At 40.9% G+C, this 23,126-nt stretch overlaps 1 protein-coding gene across 1 annotated transcript in view; it reads right to left on the reverse strand.

Annotated features, from left to right (window-relative positions):
* Positions 1-21,743, reverse strand: part of LOC125022057 (SH3 and cysteine-rich domain-containing protein 2-like) — a 28,540-nt gene extending 6,797 nt beyond the window's left edge. The window contains exons 1-6 of the mRNA XM_047608340.1: positions 21,157-21,743; positions 9,978-10,362; positions 8,205-8,299; positions 782-866; positions 517-629; positions 381-444 (exon numbers count right to left, since the gene is read on the reverse strand). Of these exons, the coding sequence (XP_047464296.1) occupies positions 381-444; positions 517-629; positions 782-866; positions 8,205-8,299; positions 9,978-10,362; positions 21,157-21,246 (832 nt within the window). The 5' untranslated portion in view covers positions 21,247-21,743. The remainder of the gene's footprint in view (positions 1-380; positions 445-516; positions 630-781; positions 867-8,204; positions 8,300-9,977; positions 10,363-21,156) is intronic.
* Between the last annotated feature and the right edge of the window lie 1,383 nt (positions 21,744-23,126).

Here is a 23,126-nt window from a genome sequence, read left to right on the forward strand (position 1 = left end):
CCCATACCAGAACACCAGCCAACCACAGTCATCCAGTCTGTTAGCTTAGCACAGAAGAAAAAAAAAACACTAACAACCCAATATTTATTTGTCGTGTAGGTGTGAAAACAATGATTCTCTGTTTCACTGGGGTTTCATGCAGAGGACGATTTCTTGGTCAAGAGCAAAGTGACTTCCTGGAGAATCTGCTCGATGCCTGACAACCTCACAGTAGCGACAATCACTCATAACATGCGAGTCGCCCTGTAGGGACTTTTTGCCACGTCTAAAAAAAAGGAGGGGGATCACTACTGACATAGAAATGTGCAAGGTGAGTAAAGGAAACAGCGACGCCATAGTGGGATTTTGAGTCGTTAGTTAGAAATTTAAAGGACACTCACTTCCTGGGATGTGTTCCTCCTCCGGTATGGGCTGGTTTTCTAGTGTGTCTTGCAGCTTTTCCGCCTAGAACAGCAACAATATTCTTGAGCCCGGTTAGCATGAACTTATGTATTTCATACGTGGGTGTTTTTCTACCTCGTGACACGGTGATTCTGAGATACTGCTGAAGCTGGAGCGACTCAACTGAGCCAGCGACGTTCCATAGCGCAGGGCCTCGTACACGGGGTCGACCATGACGTTATCCGCCTCTAGAAACGGAAACAGCAAACAAAGCAACACAGAGAGAGACAGAGGCCTGTAAGGCATCAAGGGCTGAAGAGAACAGACACGGTAATTGTTCATCCTGAAAATCCAGTAGTTTGCTTCTGTGATAAATCAGCCAGCGACTCCCATCACTCACCCTGAGCAGCAGGAGCCTCTCTGACCACACCCAGTGGATCACTGGTTAGCAGAGGAGAGCTGAAGTTTCTCTTAAAAGCTCCGGTCTGACACATCAGGAGAAGAGGAAGGGAGGACAGTGGAAGGAGAAATGTTACTTGAGGCGTTAAATAAAGACAGAATGGAGGAAGTAATGCTATGCTGTGAGACAAAACGTGTGTGGGTTTATCCTAGAAAAGTGGACCTGCAGTAAATCTCAGTTTAAAATATGTTTTTGTTTTTCAAATTTCTTCAGTTTAATTAAATTAGTTTTGGGACAATTGGGCAACGCCGACACTGGATGAATTTCCTTCAGCCTATTATTTAGATGTTAAAAGTATCATGTAAAAGACAAATGCATAAAATAGGGAACGTATATTTTGGTTTTTATTAATTTAGCTGCACCAACAAATCATATTTATGATAGTTCAACAAACAACACCTGAAGATTGCTGCATTAAAAGCCTTCGTATTAAAAGTTGACGTCACAATGAGGTTTATTTGTCTAATTTCATCAGAAGACAGGTACTTTATGAGTTTTGGATCTAATGGTGTTTTTTGTGTGTGTGTGTGTGTCTGTGTCAGGCTGCATCCTGCTGCTGCCATCAAGGAGTGTCATTGCTATGGGGTGGGGGGGTCTGGTCTGGTGTATACATCTAAGTAACATCCACATGAATAAATGTCAAGCTAAACGTTTCCCATCAGAACAATGAATTGTCCTAAGATGGTTGATGTTATTCACTTCTCCTGTTAGTGGTCTTAATGTTGTGGCTGATCGGTGCATAACCTCAATATATTTAAGTAAACAAACTAAATTAACAAAATCTGTGCCAGTGCCGACAAATATATTGATGTAACAATATGCACGACTTGTACAAGTGAATATATATAAAATTTTAAAAATCCAGCGTCATTATAACACATGTCTGACTTTACACACTTCCAACAATGTCAATGAAACATTTTTACGTTATATATGTTATATCAGACTGTACAAGTACCACAGAAGAAGAAGGACATGTCAATTCATGCCTCTTAACCCTCCACCTCCATTAAAGTTAGTCATTAATGTTGAACTGAATCTCATGAAAGGAGTTTTTCTTTATTTTCAACACTACTTGGATCACAGAACTACACTTCCCAGAGTGCACCAGGGCAACAAACCAGAGGCTCCTTTCCTGATCAGTCACTGGGACCGATTTGAAAAAACATGAGAAAGAGTCATTCCAACAAAAAAACTTCAGATAGTAGAAACTCCAAGTTCTCTGGGTTCAGTCCAAAGACGCTGATGGTCGGTGACATTTTTTTATTTACTGTCTTGTTATTTGAGATGCTGCGTTCAAGTTCATGTTTAACTGGGTAAGGAACACGTGGCAGTGTTGACTTCATTGACTTTTGATGAATGAGTTTGCACTAAGTGATATTCAATTTGAGTTTGACAAATTAAAAGTATAAATATAAGATAGATTACTTTATTCATCCCCGAAGGGAAATTAGGTAAAAGGACAATACAAAGTTAAAACTCCACTAAAAAATGTGGAAAATTCATGAAATTAAATATTAAATGTGGACTGATCTTTAAGATTGTGGATCAGCTATTTTTGTCTTTAGATTCTTCTGTATTCAATTTAAGTGGTCAATTCATTTTCCAAGTTGACATTAAGAATTAAATAAAACGTTTAATTAACTTTTGTTTCTCTGTCTTTAAATGTTCACAACCTAATTTACTGTACAGAAAAATCGTTATGTTTGAGTTGAGAGAACTTGACAGTTGTTGATTTCTTTTCCTGAGCTCTCCAGTTTAAGGACGTCAGGAGGAAGAAAAACAGTCACGATAAATGAAGACGCTGTCGGTTTCCGCTGATAAACCTGACAGTGTAATGACTTGACGTACACAAACAAACTATATTAGTGCCAAGGAGGCAGATGAAGGTTAGATAAGCTAATGTGATCCATGAAGGAATTATCATTGCAGTAATGGTGGCAACTATCCATTACTTCTAACACTGATTTATTCCCTCCAAGAATTTTTATCCACGTGTTGTGTGTCTGTGTGCGTCTGTGTGTGTCTGTGTGTGTGTCCCAGCAGCATGAAGGTCTATCAGATCGAGGATGAGACAGATTTGCTACTGTACAGCTTTGAAATCTGATTCTGGCTCTTTATTTAGCGAGAGAAATATGTTTAGCGGCAGCACATGACTCATCAGAGATAGTGTTACAAAGTCTTATTTTAGAAAGAGAGGCTGTGATGAACGTGCCCAGCGCTCTGGAAATAGAAACAGTTTATTATAAAGATAGGATCTCAAAGATTTATTTAATTGTCTGGACCTCTTTTTCGAATCTCTCGGCTTAAAGTGACGTATGTTGAAAAAGAACGTGACAAGATAAAGGAACATTTGACGGATTTTGTCGGAGGCAGAAAAAGCGACGGCTGCTCTCAGGACTCACAGATAAGACAAGAAACTCTTTTATCTCATGAGCCCAGAACAGAACCTTCACCTTTACAGCAACGACTTTAAAACCGTGCAGTTATAATGTAGATTAATGATACATTAGACAAAATACTGTAATGTTCATAACATGTGAAGCATTTTTACCCATTTAAAAAGATGATTAACAGTGTTTGATGGATGATGTGATGGTGTCCTGTTGGATCTGAATTCCTCTTTGTAAAATTTTGCTCAGCCACCATCTACATACACTCACTGGCCACTTTATTAGGTACACCTTGCTAGTAAAAGATTGGACCTCCTTTTGCCTTCAGAACTGCCTTAATTCTTCACTTTCATCAAGGTGTTGGAAACATTCCTCAGAGGTTTTGGTCGATATTGACATGATAGAATCACACAGTTGCTGCAGATTTGTTGGCTGCACATCTATGATGTCGATCTCCCGTTCCACCACATCCTAAAGGTTGTATTGAGATCTGGTGACTGTGGAGGCCGTTGGAGCACAGTTTTAACCAGTAGTTATTTGAGTTACTGTTGCCTTTCTATCGTCTCCAACCAGTCTGCCCATTCTCCTCTGACCTCTCACATCAACAACTGCTGCTCACTGGATATTCTCTCTTTTTCGGACCATTCTCTGTAAAAACCCTAGAGATGGTTGTGAGTGAAAATCCCAGTAGATCAGCAGTTTCTGAAACACTCAGAAACTAACAACCAGACCACGTTCAAAGTCACTTAAAACCTCTTTCTTCCTCATTCTGATACAAAGTTTGAACGTCACCAAGTTGTCCTGATCACTTCTACATGAATAAATGCATTGAACTGCAGCCATGTGATTGACTGATTAGTTATTTGTGTTAACAAGCGATTGAACAGGTGTACCTAATAAAGTGGCATGAGTGTATATTTGCTCCTTTACCTGTTGTTGTCAATACTTTTGTTACTATTATTAATATCATAAAAATTTTACTTTTTCATTTTGTTCTTTATATTTACCTGTTCTGTTTTTATACGTTATCTTTATGCCTTAAATTATGTGTATGGATGTGTGTGCGTTTTATTATTTATATAATGAATTTATTATCTATATTTATTTATTCTCATTTATTTAACATATATAGTCATATGTCAGGTATGTTCTCTATAAGGTTACCTAAAATATAAACTTTAAAGTATAAAGTTAAAAAAAAAAGTTACACAAACACAAATGGAAACCCAAGTGTCACCGAGGATCAGCCACAACATTAAAACCACTGAGGGGTGAAGTGAATTTATTTCTCCCTCACAACACAAGATCAGAGGAGACTGAGATCTCTGCAGGAACATACCACTGTGGTTTCACGCACATTCTGAAGCGTTAATATTAAATCAGCCACAACATTATGACCACTGAAAGGAAGTAACATCAAACATCTAGTGACAATTCAGTGTTCTGCTGAGAAACTTTTGGACCTGGTATTTATTCATGTGGATGTTACTTAGACATGTAGCGCCCACCTAATCCTCTCCAATCCTTATAGCAGTGACACTCCTTGATGGCAGCAGACGTCCCAGCAGGATCAAAGAACATGACAAACTGATCAAGTATCTGTGAGATGATCCATAGAGGAGCTACAAACACTACAGGACAACGTCAGAAGTAATTTGACAACAGAGGATCAATATTCAAAATATGTGCTGACTAAGCAGCTCTGGCCACCATCCAAGTCTTTTCATAATGTTGTATATTGCTCTTAGTGTCCTTGTTGTAATCTGTTGCAAATTGCTTCACAGGAAACACAAGGGAGCAACAAAAAAGAGCTCTCTGTAAATCAACATTTATTCACTTCCTGTTAAATTATGCCAAGTAATAAGAGGCGACTGGCCTTAACTACTCCGCCAGAGCTCCAGATTAAAGAGCTGGAGGCAGATGAATGATCTCCTCTTTTATCCACTGATCTTGAATCTCTCCTTTCACATCAAATAGCCCAGCGCAAAGTATCACAATATGTCAGTTAACAGCCACCGTGCGGCACAGCTAGGCGGCCTCGCTGTTGAACTTTATTTCACACTTGGCTCAGCTGAGATCAAGACCGGACCCAGAGGAGAAAACTCGCGTATGAGGAGAGGACAGGGATGGCTGTAAAGATTTCCTGCAGAAGCAATTATTTTGTGCGGCGCTCAGCACACCCAGCGCTCTAATAAAACGCTAAAACATCATTGAGTTTAATTAATGCTGAATACCAAAGTTTTGTCAAGATTCCAGACTCATTTAAAGCAGCTTGGTGCTGGAGATATTTTATATCGATGCACACTCCGCAAATCTGCTGAGCACGAGCCAGGGGAAGTGCTCTCAACCATATTTCTTTAAGTGAGCTGTTTAAACAGCCGTGCAGGTTTTGCTTTCTCAAGTTTGTGTTTAGCAATAACATGAAAATACACTGATATTATTAGTAAAAGCCTGGCAGGCTGCATCACACAATGTTTAATTAGATGGATGCAGAGCTAATTTTAAATACTTTACAAGGTGATGATTTGTTTTAATCTTTTCTCTACAAAATAAAATGTCTAGTTCCATTATTTGTGTTAATGTTTCCTTTAGAAACAGCTTATCTTGAAAATTCATTAAAAAAAAACAGATAAAGTAAAAAAAAGGAGAGAGGAAAAAGAGAAAAAGAGAATAAAAACATTTGCATACCTTAAATTAAACCTTTAAAAGAGGAATAGTATGCAACAGAAAATGTAAATACACATAAACTAGGGGTGGGTATTGGCAAGGACTTTGCGATACGATACGTATCACGATACTTCAGTCACGATACGATACTTTATGATATTGCGATATATTGCAATATTCTACATAGTTCACTGAGAAATTTTAAATGCAGCTTAAAGTACATGTTGTATATATGAACATCAGATGACAGTCATAATAATAAAAAAAAACAACATTAATCCAAATGACCCATTTCCAATTAATTGCATTTGTACAGAAATAGTGGTGGTGGAGGTTCAAAACCTTTTCTTTTAAAATCGATATTAAAACATTCAAAATCGATATTGTAGCGGAAGAAAAAGTATCGCAATATATTGCCATGTGGATATTTTTTCCCACCCCTTCTAATTTTACTTTTTCAAAAAGGAGAACAAAATGTGTCTGACGTTTGCATATATTAAATTAATTCTTTAAAAGATGAATTTTATGCAACAAAATTTAAATATGCATGAACACATGTAAAAAGTACAACACTCATCATTTACTTCCTGGAATCTGCCCCTCCCCCCCCATCATCTCTATATTTAATTCGGCTCTGCATCAAAAATTGAGCTTGAACAGTTACACCGATCAGCCACAACATTATGACCACTGTCAGGAGAAGTGAATAACATTAAAACCATCTTGTGACAATTCAACGTTCTGCTGGGAAACTTATGGACCTGTCATTAATTCATGTGGATGTTACTTAGACATGTAGCACCCACCTAGACCAGACCAGCCCCCCTGTCCCCTGCCACATAGCAATAACACTCCTTGATGGCAGCAGGATGCACACAAAAATGCTTTAGGAACAACAACAAAAAAAACATCACAAGGTGTTGACCTGGCCACCAAATTCACTAGATTCCAAACTGATCAAGTATCTGTGGGATGATCCACTACAGAGACCCCTCCCCTCAACCCATAGGACCCCACTAATCTGTTTCCAGACACCACAGGACGCCCTCAGAAGGAGCAAGTCCATTCTCTGATGAGTCACAACTGTTACACCTACAATGTTATGCCCAAATCAATGTATACCACTTTAATTAAAATCCAAGTAACCTTTCACAACCAATCTATTTGTACAGAAAGGCTTTCGATGACACGCTTTACTGGAGAGTCACTGAACCACACCTAAATACATGTAGATGAGAAGTGGCCTCGAACTCTGACCAGTTTCGGTAAAATGCCTAATCCTCGCTTTGATGAGTGTGCAGTGATCGAAAAGGACACCGCTGAAAGCTTGGCGAGAGCCTGCCGTGTCATATCCTCGAGGGATTGTGTGCGCCTCAAACACACTGAATTTCACACTGAATTAGCCAGACCAGCTGGTACAGAGAGATATTGATTTTCCAACAGAGTTGAGAGGGGAGGAAGGAAATGTAGCATCCAGACAAGAGGGAGAGGAAGAGAGGAGAGGAGTACAAGTGGGAGGAAGGACAATAAGGATGGAGAAGGGGGCAGAAAATGTTTTGACCTGACCACACAAACTTTCTAAATGTCATTCTCCCTTCTATTTCTTTTATAATTGAGAGATAAATTTATCCCACTCCTAACATTTCCAGTCTACTATACACAGTCACAGCCAATCCACGTTCCAATTATAACCTTTTTTTTCCTTTGTCTTCGCTGGTTTGAAAAGGACTTTATCCTCTTTTAACAAGTCGGGAGCTTTGAGGCTAAGCACATTACCAGGCCCAAAGGCTATGCCAACTGACTGAGACAGACAATTACAGCATCCAGATGCGGTTTAATTCTGCTGACACAATGCATCCCTGGTTAGTCTCTGCCCTACAGAGAGCTGCTGCATATCCAGTAAATTTGAGGAACAATCAAACAGAATATAAAAATGTAATTAATGTAATGTGATAAACATTTTTGGCCACGTTAAGCTGCGCTGCTGGGAGAGAGGGAAAGCAGCAGCAGCAGCAGCAGCAGCAAATGAGCAAAGCAACTGACTTACATTGAATGTTATTAATTAAAACCAAGCCAACCTGGCCTGCGATTAAGCATTTTATCCTAATGAGCTGCCTCCTCTGGGTGGCATTATTCCCCTTTCAGGAGAAAAACAAAAGCATAAACAAGGTGGTTTACATCCTGAAGTTTGTTTAGTCTTGAGCATCTTAGACAGTAGACAGTACTTTTTTTTTTATTTTACAACTAATTATTTTATGTGTTTCAGTGTACAATTCTAAAAACCTAGGTTTTAACCTTCTTACCTTGCCGTTACAGGGTTGCTGGGAGAGCTCAGAGGAGCACCAGAGGTGGGCCGCCAGCTTACAGGCTTTACAACGCAGCCCTTGCTTGGAGTTCCCTGCATTGACACAACAAAGGACGTGATTTAACACAAGGCCGTCCTGATAAACTCGTGTCATCAGCTCATCATTCCAGTCTTTTTGCAAAAAAACAAACAAAACAAAAAACACCTATTTAGGAAGTACCCAAGCATTTTGGAGCTCCTGCATGGTCTCTTGGTCTCTTCTAAAAGCCAAGACTCTGAAGTTTCTACCACAAAAGTCAGAATCACTCTAAGTGGTACTGTTCTTGAGTAATCAAAGTTGGCACACAGTTAAAAAATAAATATTTGTTGGGTTAGTCTGATTTTTTTGTTTGTTTTGAAAAAAATGTGTTGGTTGAATCCTTTAACCTCCTGAGACCCTGTTTTAGGTTTGTCCCAGCTTCTTATTCAGTTTCATTTAGACCTGTTGTCCTCATAAGTAGGCGCTTTACTCCGCCCTCTAGTGGTAACAAAGGGTCAACACACTAGTCAGTAAAAACACGAATTTCAGCGGATTCTGGGACAAAAGTGGACAAGAACCAAAACCTCATCAAATTCTACGATTGAAACTTGTTTATTTATGTTTATTAGCTTGTCTAGTTTGATATGACGTGCAAATTTAACAAATTCTGTCAATAGAAACAAGCTACAATGGTGCTAATTAGCAAGTACTCATTTGAGGACATTGGGATTTCATTGTGTGCAATTCTGTCTTTGTTCAGGTACTGAAATAAATAGTTTTATAATCTGTTATACATCGCTGTTTCTATTGTATTATACAGTGAAATAATCCCCATGTCCACATATGAGGACTTTTTTTTTTTTTTTTCCTCAAAAACTACTTTCTGTTCAACGAAGATGCTTCGTTTTTATACTTATTAGGTCCTTGGAGAAAGTAAAACTGCAGAGTAAACTATGGATCAGGTTTCAGGAGGTTAATGACTTTACAAATTACATATTGCATGCAACATTTACTCAAACACACCTCATATGCAAAGATCTCGACCCATATACGACCCAGCTAATGTTAAAAGGTTAAGGGTACTGTAATAAGTGGGAGGAAATAATAGGCAATGTAGTTTTTATTGTGTGAAAAAATGTTGTATTATACAAAATGCTGCATTTTTGGCTAACTTTTATTTTGCGAAATGTGCTTAAGCACAAAATTAGGTGCATCAGATGTCTTGGCCTCACTTATGGATCCCACAGGTATTAAATAAAGCAACTGTCTCAATGTGAGTTACACACAAGAACAGTCTGTAGCTCCTCACTAGAACAAAAGAGCAAGTTAGTGAATCAGCACGTTTCCTTTTATGAAACCTGTCTGTATGAACAGCTTTAAAAAAACTGTCAACAACGTCGTAATTTCAAGGACAAAACAAAGACAGTTTAATCAACTGGACGTCCTAAACAGCACAGGAGGGAAATGTCAGCAGGCCAATAGAACCTCCCAAGGGAGGCGTGGACACGGGGAAACAAAATGACGGAGCTTGTTGTCAATAGTTTTCATTAAGATTATTTACAGCCCAGGAAATAGTCACATTGAAAGGTCCACAATGAGATATGTGGATAATCCTGAGAAATGAGTCTCAAGAATCACAAACTTCATTTAAAGGGTGTCTTTGCACAACTTTTTGCACCAACTTTAATATTACTTCCGCTGGAATTTTTGCATGTATAAATATATTTATATGACAATATGCAGCTGACCCACCTTGGATCATGTGTTTGCATCGCTGGCAGCTGGTGGGTCTACGGAAGACATGCTCTTGGAAACAGTGGGTCTTGACCAGCTGCGTCGGCAGAGCCTGAGACTTTGGCTGGGTCTTGCAGGTCGTGGACAGCGACGGACTGATTGACGGGGAGTGCGACGACGACAGCGAAGGGTTGGGACTGATGGACGGGGACAGGGAGGGGGAGCGCTCGTAGGCCAGGGGGGACTCGGAGAGAGGAGGGGGAGGAGGAGACGGCGTAGGGGGCGGCGCGGTGATGAGGGCCGAGGGCGGCCGCGAGTCGCCGTTGCTGCGCTGGAAAAAGTTGTCCATGCTCTTGCTGCGCATGACAGATTTGAAGGACAGGGAGCGCTTCAGCCGCTGCAGCTGGAACAAGAAGGAAAAATGATCAGATTATAATGTGATGCTTAAAAGCCTTAAAAGCACAAATAAAGTTTAGTTTATCATCAGTTATAAATGATGTGCAAACTACATCTGTGTCATTAGTTGCTATACACTAATCAGGCATAACATCATGACATTTCTTTAGGGTGAGTTAAAAAATTTGGTGCAGTATCACACAGATCTAGAGGAGGGGTCACATGACCAGGAGGAGGAAGAGGCCGGGTCAACACCTTGTGCTATTCTTCATAGCATTTTTAGCGCTATGTCCTGCAGCTCAGTGAAAGCAGACACAGCCAACAGCTCCTGTCACTGAGCTGCAGGATGGAGCGCTTCACGAGGTCATTCATCCCAACAGTCACCAGAATACACAACTAAAACTGTTTAAATGGTCTAACAGTTAAAGGTTTGGCTGTTGCGCATCTACACACAAGACACTTTGGTTGAAATATCTCTATATCTCATGTCTTTTCTACCTCATTCTTATTCATACTCTATTTTTGAGATTATTTTATCTTATTTTTATTCTTATGTGTATTTCTGGTTCATATATGTCCTTTCTTATCTTGGGACTCGTGGACAGATCAATTTCCTTGTGGGGATCAACAAAGTGATCTTGAATCTTCAGTTGTTCCTTCTGAGGGTGTCGTGTGGTGTCTGGTGGGGGCTTTTGAGGGAAAGGGGCCTCTGTGGATCATTCCAGAGATACTTGATCAGTTTGGGATCTAGTGAATTTGGAGGCCAGATCATCACCCGGTGGTATTCTTCATGTTTTTTGAGTTGTTCCTAAAGCGATTTTTTGTGTGTGTCAGACTGCATCCTGCTGGGGATGTGTCATCACTATGGGGTGGGGACATCTGGTCTGGTCTAGGTGGATGCTATATGTTTGAGTCCACACGAACAATTTCCCAGCAGAACACCGAATTATCACAAGATGGCCGATGTTATTCACTTTTCCTGTCAGTGGTCTTAATCTTGTGGCTGACTGAAGTGTCTGTTGCGTTGTTAAGCGGTATGTGTATGCGTGGGTGCACTGTAAGAACACAACAGTTTCTTCATATGAAACAAAGAGTCTAGCTTGAGGGGATGTGAAGCGCAACTTCTGAGCTTCCATCTTCAGTTTTCTCCACCTGTCCTCAAACCACAAACCTATTTTTCCCCCGTGAATCCACACCAGTCAATATCCCCTTAAAATTCATGTTTGATTAGATTTATTGAACGGTCTGCACCTTCACATTTCATGCAGTCTGTGATGCACAGCAAACACTGAGCACATCTCCGACTCTGCTCGCCATCCAGTGCTCCCGGCCGCAATGAGGGGAACTGATAATGACAAACAATTACGGGGACTTAGGAGTGATGGGTCCCAATATATGGAAATAATAACTGCAGAGGACTCATACATCAAGAGAGCGGCCTGGAGAATGAGGGCAAGGACGTAATGGCTCCCTGAGAGTTGAAGAGAACCTCCTCAATTTGCACGGAGCTCATTAGCCGCCTGTGTTTGCGACTGGGTTGAGGACGCCGTTCTGATAACGAGAATCAAACTTCAAAGTTGGAGCAGATTTTTATTTAATTCTGGATTCCTGCTGTGCCTGCGCCGCTTTCTGTTCGCAGCAGTGTAAAACAAGGTGAGGCGGGAACCTAAAACTGGAAAACAAAATCCCAAAAAAAACACCACCCTGTCTGCATGTGGAGTGGAGAACATCCTCGTCATGTTTTATTGCATCTCTGAGCTCTGAAAGCCACCACACCACACGTGTGCATGCCGCTGCAGAAACCTAAAATCAATAGCATTGAGCAGGCTGCTCTTTCTCTTCTTTAAGCTACAGATTCACAGATGCCAATTAGTTTGAGTGATGAAAAGAGTCCTCTCTGTTGACCCATTAGTGAGGTCCTCTCGTAAATGTTTTCTACAGTGAGCCGAGTCCCTACTTTCCTTAATGGCCTTTTTTTCTGGTGGTCTATTCAGACACTGCCAGACACCACAGGACACCCTCAGAAGGTCCATGTCCAATCTCTGATGAGTCACAACTGTTTTGGAGGCATAAGCGAGACCTACACAATATCAGGAAGGTGGTCATAATGTTATGCTTGATCAGTGTACTGATACTAAAATCTATGTGGTGCATGCATGGAGAAATACATTAATAAATATTGCATGAATGCAGCGAAGATGTAAGACAGCTCATTATTTTGCAGTTATTTGCAGGTACTGTCATGTCACTTAAGTTTATCCCAAAAACAAAAATCAGACTTCCTTTTTTTTGTTGAAATTGAAACAATTTCCATAAATATTCCACACATATAGACGCACAACTTCATTCTTCTGTCTTTCTGAAGGTGCACACGATAACAACAGAAACACAGAGGAGTTAAACCTTCTCTTTCTCTTACACTTACACCAGTTAAGGGAACAATTGAAGCCTGCAGAATAATCCCAAAAGAGCAGCCACTTAAAGCAGGGGTGTTAAACTCATTTTAGTTCAGCCCAATTTGATCTGAAGTGAGCATGACCAGTAAGACAACAGAACCTAGAAGTGATAACAACTGCAGATTTTTTTAAAATTTCATTTTAGTGCAAATAAATTGGGAGCAAGTTAAAATGTGATAAACTATCCTTCAAAAAGAAAGATAAATAAGTGCAATATGGGTACATTGCTGTCTGCTCTGTAGTCCTGGGTCTTAGTGTTGTGTTCTGACTTCTGAAAAAAATGCCTTGTCTTCTATGTAATTTTGTCACTTTTTTTGATTAGACCCTCTAGCGGGCCGCTTCTTATTTTAAAGAATCCCCTCTCCAAAGTTAAGTTCCCTAACAAAATCAGCACCAGACCCTATTGTCCAACATCGGTGGCAGGATTCACTAATGCTCTTCAGGTTGAATGGGATCAAATCCCTGCAACCAGGGATGCATCCAGGAGGCAAAATCTTTTTGTGAGCCTCACCTGAATAGCAAAGCCTGTTACAGCAGACTGCTAATCAAATAGCGGATATGCGCAATATCCAGTTACAACCCGAGAGGATTGGTGAGCTCTGCCTACAGAGCATGTTAGGAGACAGATCATAAAACCAGTTTCTACACTGTATTTGTGCATGATAACTTAAAGAAGCAGACAGAATTAATAAACCGCTAAGCAAACACAGAGATAATAACAGATCACCACACTGCTCATGCGTCACCATCCTGAAGCCTTTACTGTTATTATATATGTTCGTTAGCACAGCTGCCGGTTGGGACGGTTTTCTTACATCCTGTAACAAAGAACCAGAATTCAAAAGCGGAATTCTGATTAATGCAAACCTCCACATTTCTCCATCGCGCTCTCATGTCTGCCTGTAAGCTTTTGAAAAGTCTATTTATGGATCACAGAACTGGAGACCCGTCACACCGTGAACCGCTGACAGCAATTAGCTCATCACAGAGCGAGCAGTGTAGCGTACTAGAACGTAATACGCTTTAGAGGTAGTCAAAGAAGCAAACAGTAAAAGTAGCATACGCGGGGGGTCAAAGGAAGTGAAGAAAAACACGAGGAACACACGAGAAGAAAGAGGTGGGGAGACGAGTGAGCGAAGACATGGAAATACAACGGCGGCGGCGGCGCCGTCTCGGTCTTGTTCTTCGGCCGTTTGAAAATGAGCACAGAGATGTTTTGTGGAAGGCTGCTATAAATAGGCTGCTGTGTGGAAGGTTCGGATAAATTAATGATTAAGAAAGAAGTGAGGTTTTCAGACGAGATGCCAGGCAAAAAGTCAGCCTGCTGCCACAAAGACGGAGCGATGAACTGAGGAAACTGTGCAGGAAGAGCATTATAAAAGGAGGGTAAATTTAAACATGTAAATTTAACAAGTTTGTGGCCATGTATTAAAATATATTGATCTGTTTGATAACTGCAACTTCTACAGGACATCTGAGCCTAATCTGTCTTTACGATCTTCTGCAGGGAACTAAACACAAAAAAAATATTGCAAGCAAGGGAAAAATTTGACTGGACAACATCTTGGGTGATAGAAATATCATGAAGAATGCACAGCAGCCAAATAGTATCAGTTTTTATTGAATTTATATTGAAATTTTGTAGTGTATGCACCTACACGGATGACAATAAATAAAAATAAAAATATAAACAAATGAGATATAAGAGACCATTATCTTGCAGTCTCTTCTCAGAAGCTAATCCTAAATATTGTCAAAAAAAATACTCAACTTTACGCTATGAAGAACCAAAAGAAAATTATAAACGGAACAGATAATATCCTCCAACTAATCCATGTTGTGTGGAATCCATTTTTTTTGGGGGGGAAACCAAGAAAAAACATAACGATTATTTCTCTACATGTGCAGTTCCAGCTGTCAAACATCTGGCTCTGTCTCATCAGGCAGTTTGGTCCAGTGATTCAGCCCAGAGTGGGATGGGAGCAAATGCGTAAAGCAGCTTAAAGTGAAATTAAAAAAAAAAATAAAAAAAAATATGCATAAAAGCTTCTTTTTAGGTTTATAAAAGAGGAGCAGCTCGTTTTATCCTTATTCTGGCTCCGGGACCACTTTGTGGCACGCCTCATTACGCGGTAGTACGCTGAACGCTGCGAGATCCGACAGCATTGAACCATGAGTAAATCAGTTCCTTTAAACATTAACCTCTTTCATCTAAATTGTGATTTATTGAATGTTTTTCTCAAGATATAATCCGTTGCTTTTTTTTTGTGCTATTCAAACTATTACCGGACACAGAGGAGCCCTGGATTACGTTTGGTGTTCCTCCCACAGTGACCTGAGCTTTAAATTAAAGGTGACCTCATTAGGCTGCGGTCCAGCTGGAGCTTGTTAGGTGAGAGCGCATCTCCTGAAGCAACCTTTTTGTCCTCACCGAACAAGCTGTGCCGCAGGTCACTGGAAGATATTGACAACCTCCCGAACTAGTGCAAAACTCCAGCGTCTCATGGCAGAAAATATCAGCCTCCTTTGTATCATTTATTGAGCGTGTGAAGTGGTCTACGCCAGAGCTGCCCTCCACATTCCTGACTCATAGATACTCGCCACCAAACCTTAGCGTGGTCTTGTGGGATGAATGATTAACAATGAATGTCGCTGCATAATCAACCCATTAGGCTGCACAATTTGGGTTAGGAACAAGCAAGCAACCGCCAGCAGCAGAAGCAACAGATCCTCAAATGTCCAATTTGCAGAAGAAATAAACACATTTAATCCTATTTTATTCTCTGTTATTGGTGAATATTGGTTAGATGTAGCAAACATGGCGCCCATGAAACACGTGACCAGCTCAGAACCAATCAGCACAGAGGGACAGATCAGACGGTCCATTCCCTCTGCATATGACAACTGTGCAGGTGTGAATTTCTAACACATGTTTGAGTTGTGTTACGTTACCTTCAGGCTCAAAGTTCCACACAACCCAAGGGCAAAGCTGAGACAAGTAGTTGCAGAGAAGCATCACTTAAAACCCGCTCAACTCTTTGCCAATTTCCGAATTAGAAAGACGTTTGGCGAAGTCAGACACAATGACCACCGCACTGGGCTTTAAAAAGCACTCTGCAAGAGAGCTGCGTCTGACATCGCAGGGAGGTCATCCATCTTTATGTGCAGCGATTGATTAGGAAGCAAAAACCGACGAAAGAAAAATTATGCTGGAAAAGTAAAAAAAAGAAAAGAAAAAAAAAGCAATAAGTCACTCTAAGGTGAATCAAACGTCCCCGCAACGATGAATGGGACAAACAGCTGCTGGAGAGGTTAGCCGAATTTTATAAACATGGTTCATTTGACTATTAATGCATTATTTATCAAATTAAAATTTAATGTGCATTGTCTACGAAGGAGATTTGACAACCGAGCTAAGCTGAGCCAGATGGCAATGGGCCCATTATATGAAAGGGTCTGAATTTATGGCATTCGCTGCTCTGAACGTGGCTGCTGCGAGCCGAGTGCACAAGTGTGCAGCAAAAGAAGCTTGCCTTTCCAAATCCAGCCATTTAAAGGGCTTAACTACACAAGGAGCTTTTGGAGTTAGCATGAGGAGACAATCACAGGGGCTCTTTGATGTTTATACACCGGCTGAAGAAGTGCGTGTGTGGCAATTTTAATTTAACCTTTGATTAAAATCAATACACACTGGAAAGGTGTAATTTTCCAAACACTTAGCACAGGTAAGGTTTGTATATCCCATTTAATGTGTTTGTTTTACATCTTTAGTCAATTCAAATAAAAGGGTAAAAAGAGACCAAGATCAAACACTTGTTTCACACTTGTACAGAAAGTCAGAAACCTTTTTTTTTCTTTTCATTATCATTTCATGGCCAGTGACTTGCTGGCAGTGCCCTCTTGAGAAGATTATAAAGTCACATCACAGTTGCTAGGCAACGTGGACGATAATTTGTTGTTAATGCATGGAGTGGCCGGTCACGCTCTTTCTGCCACTCAGAGCCGACGATCAGAACCATCCAACTATAATAAATAAATAAATAAATAACTTTACTTCTACGTCAGCAGCTTCAAAGAGAAAGTGACGTTGTGCGCCACTACAGCAGCATCCAAACAAAGTCCATACTTATTCCCAGATGACTCCGCTCTCAGCCTGACGCTGCAAGCGGGACTCTGCTGGATCAGCAGCATTGTTGATCTCAATCAAGGACAGAAATCCAATGACTTCATCGTTAAATCAAAAACAATGCTGGGTCAATGCACAACGGTGACGCTGCAAAAGTAGTTGGTTTACCCTCCCTCAAACCTCCATCTGGCTAAAGTTCATTTCGAAGGCCGGTGAGACGAGTCAATCGCTCTGGCAGGAGAAACACAGACGTATCATGGCCTGCCAGAAGCCAGGTGAGTGAGTGATGCTTCCAAAGAAGAAACAGACACGAGAGAGAATATGAGGAACACCATCTACACGGTATAATCAACATTTAGCCGCCACGAGAATTCATTGATTCATTAAAATAATTTCTTCAATTTGTCTTGCTGCAAATTACAAATGGGAAATTACAACAAAAAATTATCATGAAAGGGGAATTTTGGAAACATCACCACCAGCCAATTTATTTAAATGAACCAGAGAAAAGAGACCGGAAATGCAAATTCTCAGTGAACAGAGTGAAAAAAAAGAAAATATATATAAAGAAGTCAGTGAGCTCTGAGAAGGTGAAGGGTAAAGTTGGTGCAGGAACCATTGCAATCGTTTCGCCTCCATAAAAATGTCTTGGTGTTGGCTGAAGACGCAGTGGGCCGTGTGAGGGGCCCCGCGGACCGGGGCGCAGCACCGCCTTGCCTTATCAGCATTTACGCCCACTGTCTGCTGTGAATGTGAAACTTTATGTAGCGTCTGAATCTGAGCACAGCTACCATCTCATACAGCGTGAAACGAAGTGGAGCTTAAAATAATCGTTTAACATTTTGGGTAACGTGCTCCTCCTTGTACTGCAGGTAGTTAGATCACGTTGAGGTCTGGACGCACCGGGTCAGCACCAAACAACTACACAAGGCTGGTTGTGATGTCACCTCACGTTGTTTGTGTCTGGAAACAAAATGTTTCAGACCCTTGAGCACACCACAAAGACTACAGCCAACATCCGGCTGGTACATACGCTCTGCACCTGTGTGAGAGGAAATAACTCTTCATACCAGCAGGTCGCAGTCATCTTCATTCCAACGGGGAAAGCAGAAGAGCTGGTATGGCAGATATTAGCTTCCTGCTTTATTCCTAGGACTTCTAGCCTCCTACGTAGGAGTGAGTTTTATGAACGTGTTTCCATCTTTCTTCCCGGACACTTAAACTGTCTGAGAGGAAAGAAAGATAAACTGACAGACAGCGTCGGCCAACTGGGATCCAAAGGAAAATATGAAGCCGGTGTGAAAGAGCTAGACAGCTTAGCTGGGCAAAAAACAAAACAGCCGATCCCAGCGGTCATGCACCCCGGACAGGTCTCCAGTCTACCATAGGGCTAACACAGAGAGACTCACACCTACGGCCAGTTTAGAAGCACCAATTAACCCGACAAGCATCATTATAAAATCATGCTGTTTGTTTAATCTATTCAAACACTGAGGTGTAAAAATATATATGCGTACGTGCAAGGAGTCAGACTAATGATCGTCCACACCCGCTAACTTCTTAAGAGTCTTTGCTGCTCTTGGCCAAGAAGCCGTTTGGCATGTTACCTCCCAGAAAAGACAAATTATTGTTTTTAAGGATTGGTGCAGAGGGAGATGGGAAATGTGGTAAGGAATGCAACAAAAGGTCCTACGGCAAGGACGCTGCAGAAAGGCTGTTAGGGCGCTGCAAAAAGGAAATATTATAACAGAATCAGTGAGGTTTGGAGGCACTGTTGTCATTTGTTTAGGTGATTTTGTCTTTAAGCTAAACTAAGCTAACATGCTGCTTGCAGGAGAGTGTTAATTATCTGATGTAATTCTCTGCAAAATAAGAATACATTAGTACAGGCAAGACACTTGAATGACAAGTGCAGCAAGTGATTAGAGGGTGAGGAGAATATTTTGGAGCTATCACCTTGCCCGTAGGTGGAGGAGGTGGAGGAGGTGGAATATCTCTTCACTCTGTGTCACAGACTCTATTAGAAACACTCTAGAAAGCTGGTGGGCCCATTACAGTAGCACTGTAATAAATACTGTGAGAGCTGAGGGACGGCGGCAGAGACAGAGAAAGAGAGCCAATGAAGAGATGAGAGAGGCTGCAGAAGACAGGCGGCGACGGGGAAGTGAGAAAGATACAGATAAGGGAAAGCAGAGGGTAGACGTTGCTACGAAATGAGAAGGGCAGAGTGAGAAGACGGAGTGACAGGAAGAATCGAGCGAGGCTCCAGAGATCCCCTCGAGCAGACGACTCCCAAAGAGACCCCGGTTGTAGCACACATTTAATCCTTCCCTCTTCATTCTTCATCTTTCTGCAGGACGGCGCGGCTGCCAGCAGGGGCCTGGCAAACAGCAGAGCTACAACGGCTGACGCAGCTCCGAGGATTGTTTCCTCCACCGGTTCTTTTTTTTTTGTCCGGACGACCATTTGTGTGAATTATGACCCAGCCCCTAGCTAGATACAGCAAACATCTGTTTGCTGATTGGCTCATAAATTCACACGGTAGCTCACTGCCCACCATCCATTGTGTCGCTTGTAGTCAAACACAAACAACAAGAAAGCCTGTCCTGCCAAGCCTGTTCCACGTCCCTGTGGCGATAACCAACAAAAGGCACCATTAATGTGATTTGTTGCTGCGATATCTGCTGCAATTAAGGGCTGTCGTTATAGCTCATTTGAGGATTTAAAAAAAAAAAAAAAAAAAAAAAAAAAACGTGAAGAGCTAGATTTAGGTCAAGTTAGGAACAGGGAACTTGCACCGTTTGAAGTTCAGCTCCGCTGAGCATGAAAAGTCAAATGTTCATACTTAAAGAGTAATCTGACGCGGCATACTTCTTGGTTTCCAACAAAGCCCAACAAAGAGTGGCAGGGTTTTCAAGATTGACTGGCGTTTACTCGTGTGTGTGCAAAGCATGTTTCACTTAAGTATCACAGTATCAGCTCAAAATTACAGGTTCCATTCATGTTTTTTAACTCTGTGTGTAATCAGTGGCTCCTGTCCAATAAGCTGCAAACAAAACAACACAAAATAAGTCAGTGAATCCCTGGTTTTCCCAAGGTTTGTTGTTGTTTTTTTTTTAAATATACCAGTGTGGACAAGTTATTTCCCATACGTGGGATATATAAACGTTGTCTTATGTCTAATGTCTTATGAAATAAAACTAAACTTTGGGGACGATATTAAAGCAAGACTCAAAGTGGGCAAACATTTCTATGATGGACATTTAACCTCTTAAGAACTGTGCCTCCAAACCTTGACTCTAAGAGGAATGATAATGTAAATTTAACTGGAAGAGTTGGAAGAAGTGGACACAGGCGCACGGTGAAGAATTAAGACTTAAAGCTGATTAATGCACTTATGCAAGAGGGTAAAACAGGCTGTCATAATCAGAGGCGGTCGCATGGTACCAAATGTAGGCGATTGATCAAATCTGCCACAATATTAGTAGATAAAGTACAGTATAACTTATTACTCTGTTTGTTTTTTAAATACTTGTGACTGCTTTGTTTTTGACACTTTAAGTACATGTGCCTTTGCTATGTTAGCCATTCGCAATGAAATTTCGTTCACGTGTGCACCTGTGGCGTGAATTTTGAATAATAGATCTATCTATCTATCTATCTATCTATCTATCTATCTTGTGTCTTTCAGATGATGTCTGTGAGAGATGAGGCCCAACATGTAGGACTCCTCCGCTGAGATAATGGGCGTCTAATGTGCAAAAGATGATGGTTATCTTGACTTACAATAAGCCAGAGAGTGATAAAAGCAACAATAACAACAGCAACAACAACAACAAGTCACCTGCATCTCATTCCGCTCAACAACTGAAAGAACTAAAACGATTAATTCTACTACAGCCCACGGCACAGGTAGTATACCCACGCCTCCCTGTAATCTCTGCCCTCTAACTTTGAGGTCAGGCTAGTTAGAGGAATTAAAAGAGGCTTAGACTCCTTACGCAAGACCTGCTGCAGCCACCACTGAATTAGCCTTGTGAGAAAAACACAGACAGCGTAGATAATACAAGAGACAATACACAAGAATGTCTATTTAATTTGCAAAAGAGCAACACTCGTAAAAAACAAATAAATAAATAAAACATAAAGATTCAAATTTGACTTCAGAACCGCTTCTATTCGTTTCAAACTCCCGTATTTACGCAGGTGTTGTAGTTACCTTTGATTCCGGGTGGCCGGGTACAGTCGCCTGTGGCCGGTGAAGGTCCCGGTTTTGTGGCTCGTTCTCCTTTTCGCTGATTTCCGTCATGCCGGACGAGAAAAAAATAAACAATAACAATAGAAAAATGCTCCTTCAGCAGCAAACCCTTAAAACTGAGGGACGGAGGAACTATGCGCGCAGAGGTTTGAACATCGCTACAGTCTCGAGAGTAAAGAGGCAGGGCCGGTCGGGGCTGTCAACTCATGTTTTAATCCGCAGGACCGTGCGGAAATTCGCTTTTTTAAGTTCGTATTCCGGTGCAGGGAAGGAGAAAAAGCGTCTTCTTCGCAGGTTCGCGACTCTAAATTGGAAATGAAGTATTTGTGGTGGAGGAAAATATCCCGCAGCTGCAGCCACTGTTTTTTTGTTTTGTTTTGTTTTTTTTTTCACCCCCACTTCTCCAGCGGAGCCTCGTTCCCTCTCCCTCCTCGTCCTCACCGGCAGCCAGTTATTATTTCTTCTACCTCGCTCACACACGCGCGCGCGCGCACACACACACACACACACACACACACGCGCGCGCCCTTACAACAACTTTGATTTGGCCGTGACTCGCTCTGATTGGTCCAGACCCACAAAAACGACACAGAGAGGCTGAGTGACGATGACGCTCGAGGAAGAAGATTCGTAGCAAGATTCAGGTGAGAGGTGTTGAATCCTAACTTTCATATCTTACTAGATAGATAGATAGATAGATAGATACTTTATTCATACCGAGGAAAATTAAAATATAAATAAAGAATATATAAATAAATTAATAAATTGATATATTAATAGAGAGAGAGATCATTTTAGATGATTTTAGTACTTTTATTCATTCATTTTTAATCTATATTAATCATGTTTTGTTCTGCATCAGCAAACAGACTCAAGGAAGAAGGGAATATATATATATATATGCACTTAACATGTTGATTAAACAAAAGAACTTGAAACAACTTAACAACTTCCTGTCTGTTTTTTTTTTTAAACCAATATTTCTCCACTTTAATGTGGCCCTGTTCCTCCTCTTTCAGCAGCTACTAAGACAAACTAAGTTGCTGACATTGTTCGAGAGGAGAGCTGACTGCTTCGTATTTAAAACAAGAATTGCCTGCAACTGAGAATAGTCTCTCACACGGAACAGTGGTTGCAGGAGCAGTGAGATATTTGCAACATTGCCAGGTTGTCTTTGTCCTGGTTTGTCTTGGTTCGTCTCAAGCTGGGTAACGCGTTAGCCGAAGCGCTAGCAGAATCCCAGACTGAGCTATGCTTGTTGTTAATGTGGTATTTTAAGCTTGAAGTGCTCCAGTGAAAAGAAAACTCCTTCCTCCAGAGTGTGTATAGCAATCGAGTCATGTCGGTCGACTGTTCTGTCTTGTGTTTTTTTTTTTTTTTTTTTTTTTTTTATACTCAAATTTCCCATGGTTCTCCCATTAGCCTCTTCCATCTTCATCCGTTGGTTCTGCTGCCTGTCACGACCGGATCAATTGCACATTTGTGCATACATGATGGTAACTCTACTTGGACAAACTGCCCAAAATGCGTTGTCAGAGACGTTCAGAGTCATTCTGAGCCGCAGATGGATAAATTGCGTTAATTTTGCCAGCAAAAGTAATTAGTAATCAAGATTAGTATTCATTTGGTATCAATACTAATTTAGTGCAAGAATGTCTTATCAGAATGCACTAGTGAACTTACTGTACATCTTTAATAAAGATGAATATATTCTAATGTAACATTCTTGTACTGAATCCCCCTTCATGACTGTTATTATCTTCAGCTCATATATAAACAGTTGTAAGTCAGGATGTTGTTGTGATGCTGTTAAACTTTATTGACTTAAACACACACACAAAAAGTATTTCCTTTAAGCTATAAGATTTAGTGCAAGACTAATGAACTGGCCAGTGACTATTTATCAAAATAAACTTGAAACTCAAATTTAT

This window comes from Mugil cephalus, chromosome 16, assembly GCF_022458985.1.
Source record: "Mugil cephalus isolate CIBA_MC_2020 chromosome 16, CIBA_Mcephalus_1.1, whole genome shotgun sequence".
NCBI lineage: Eukaryota > Metazoa > Chordata > Actinopteri > Mugiliformes > Mugilidae > Mugil > Mugil cephalus.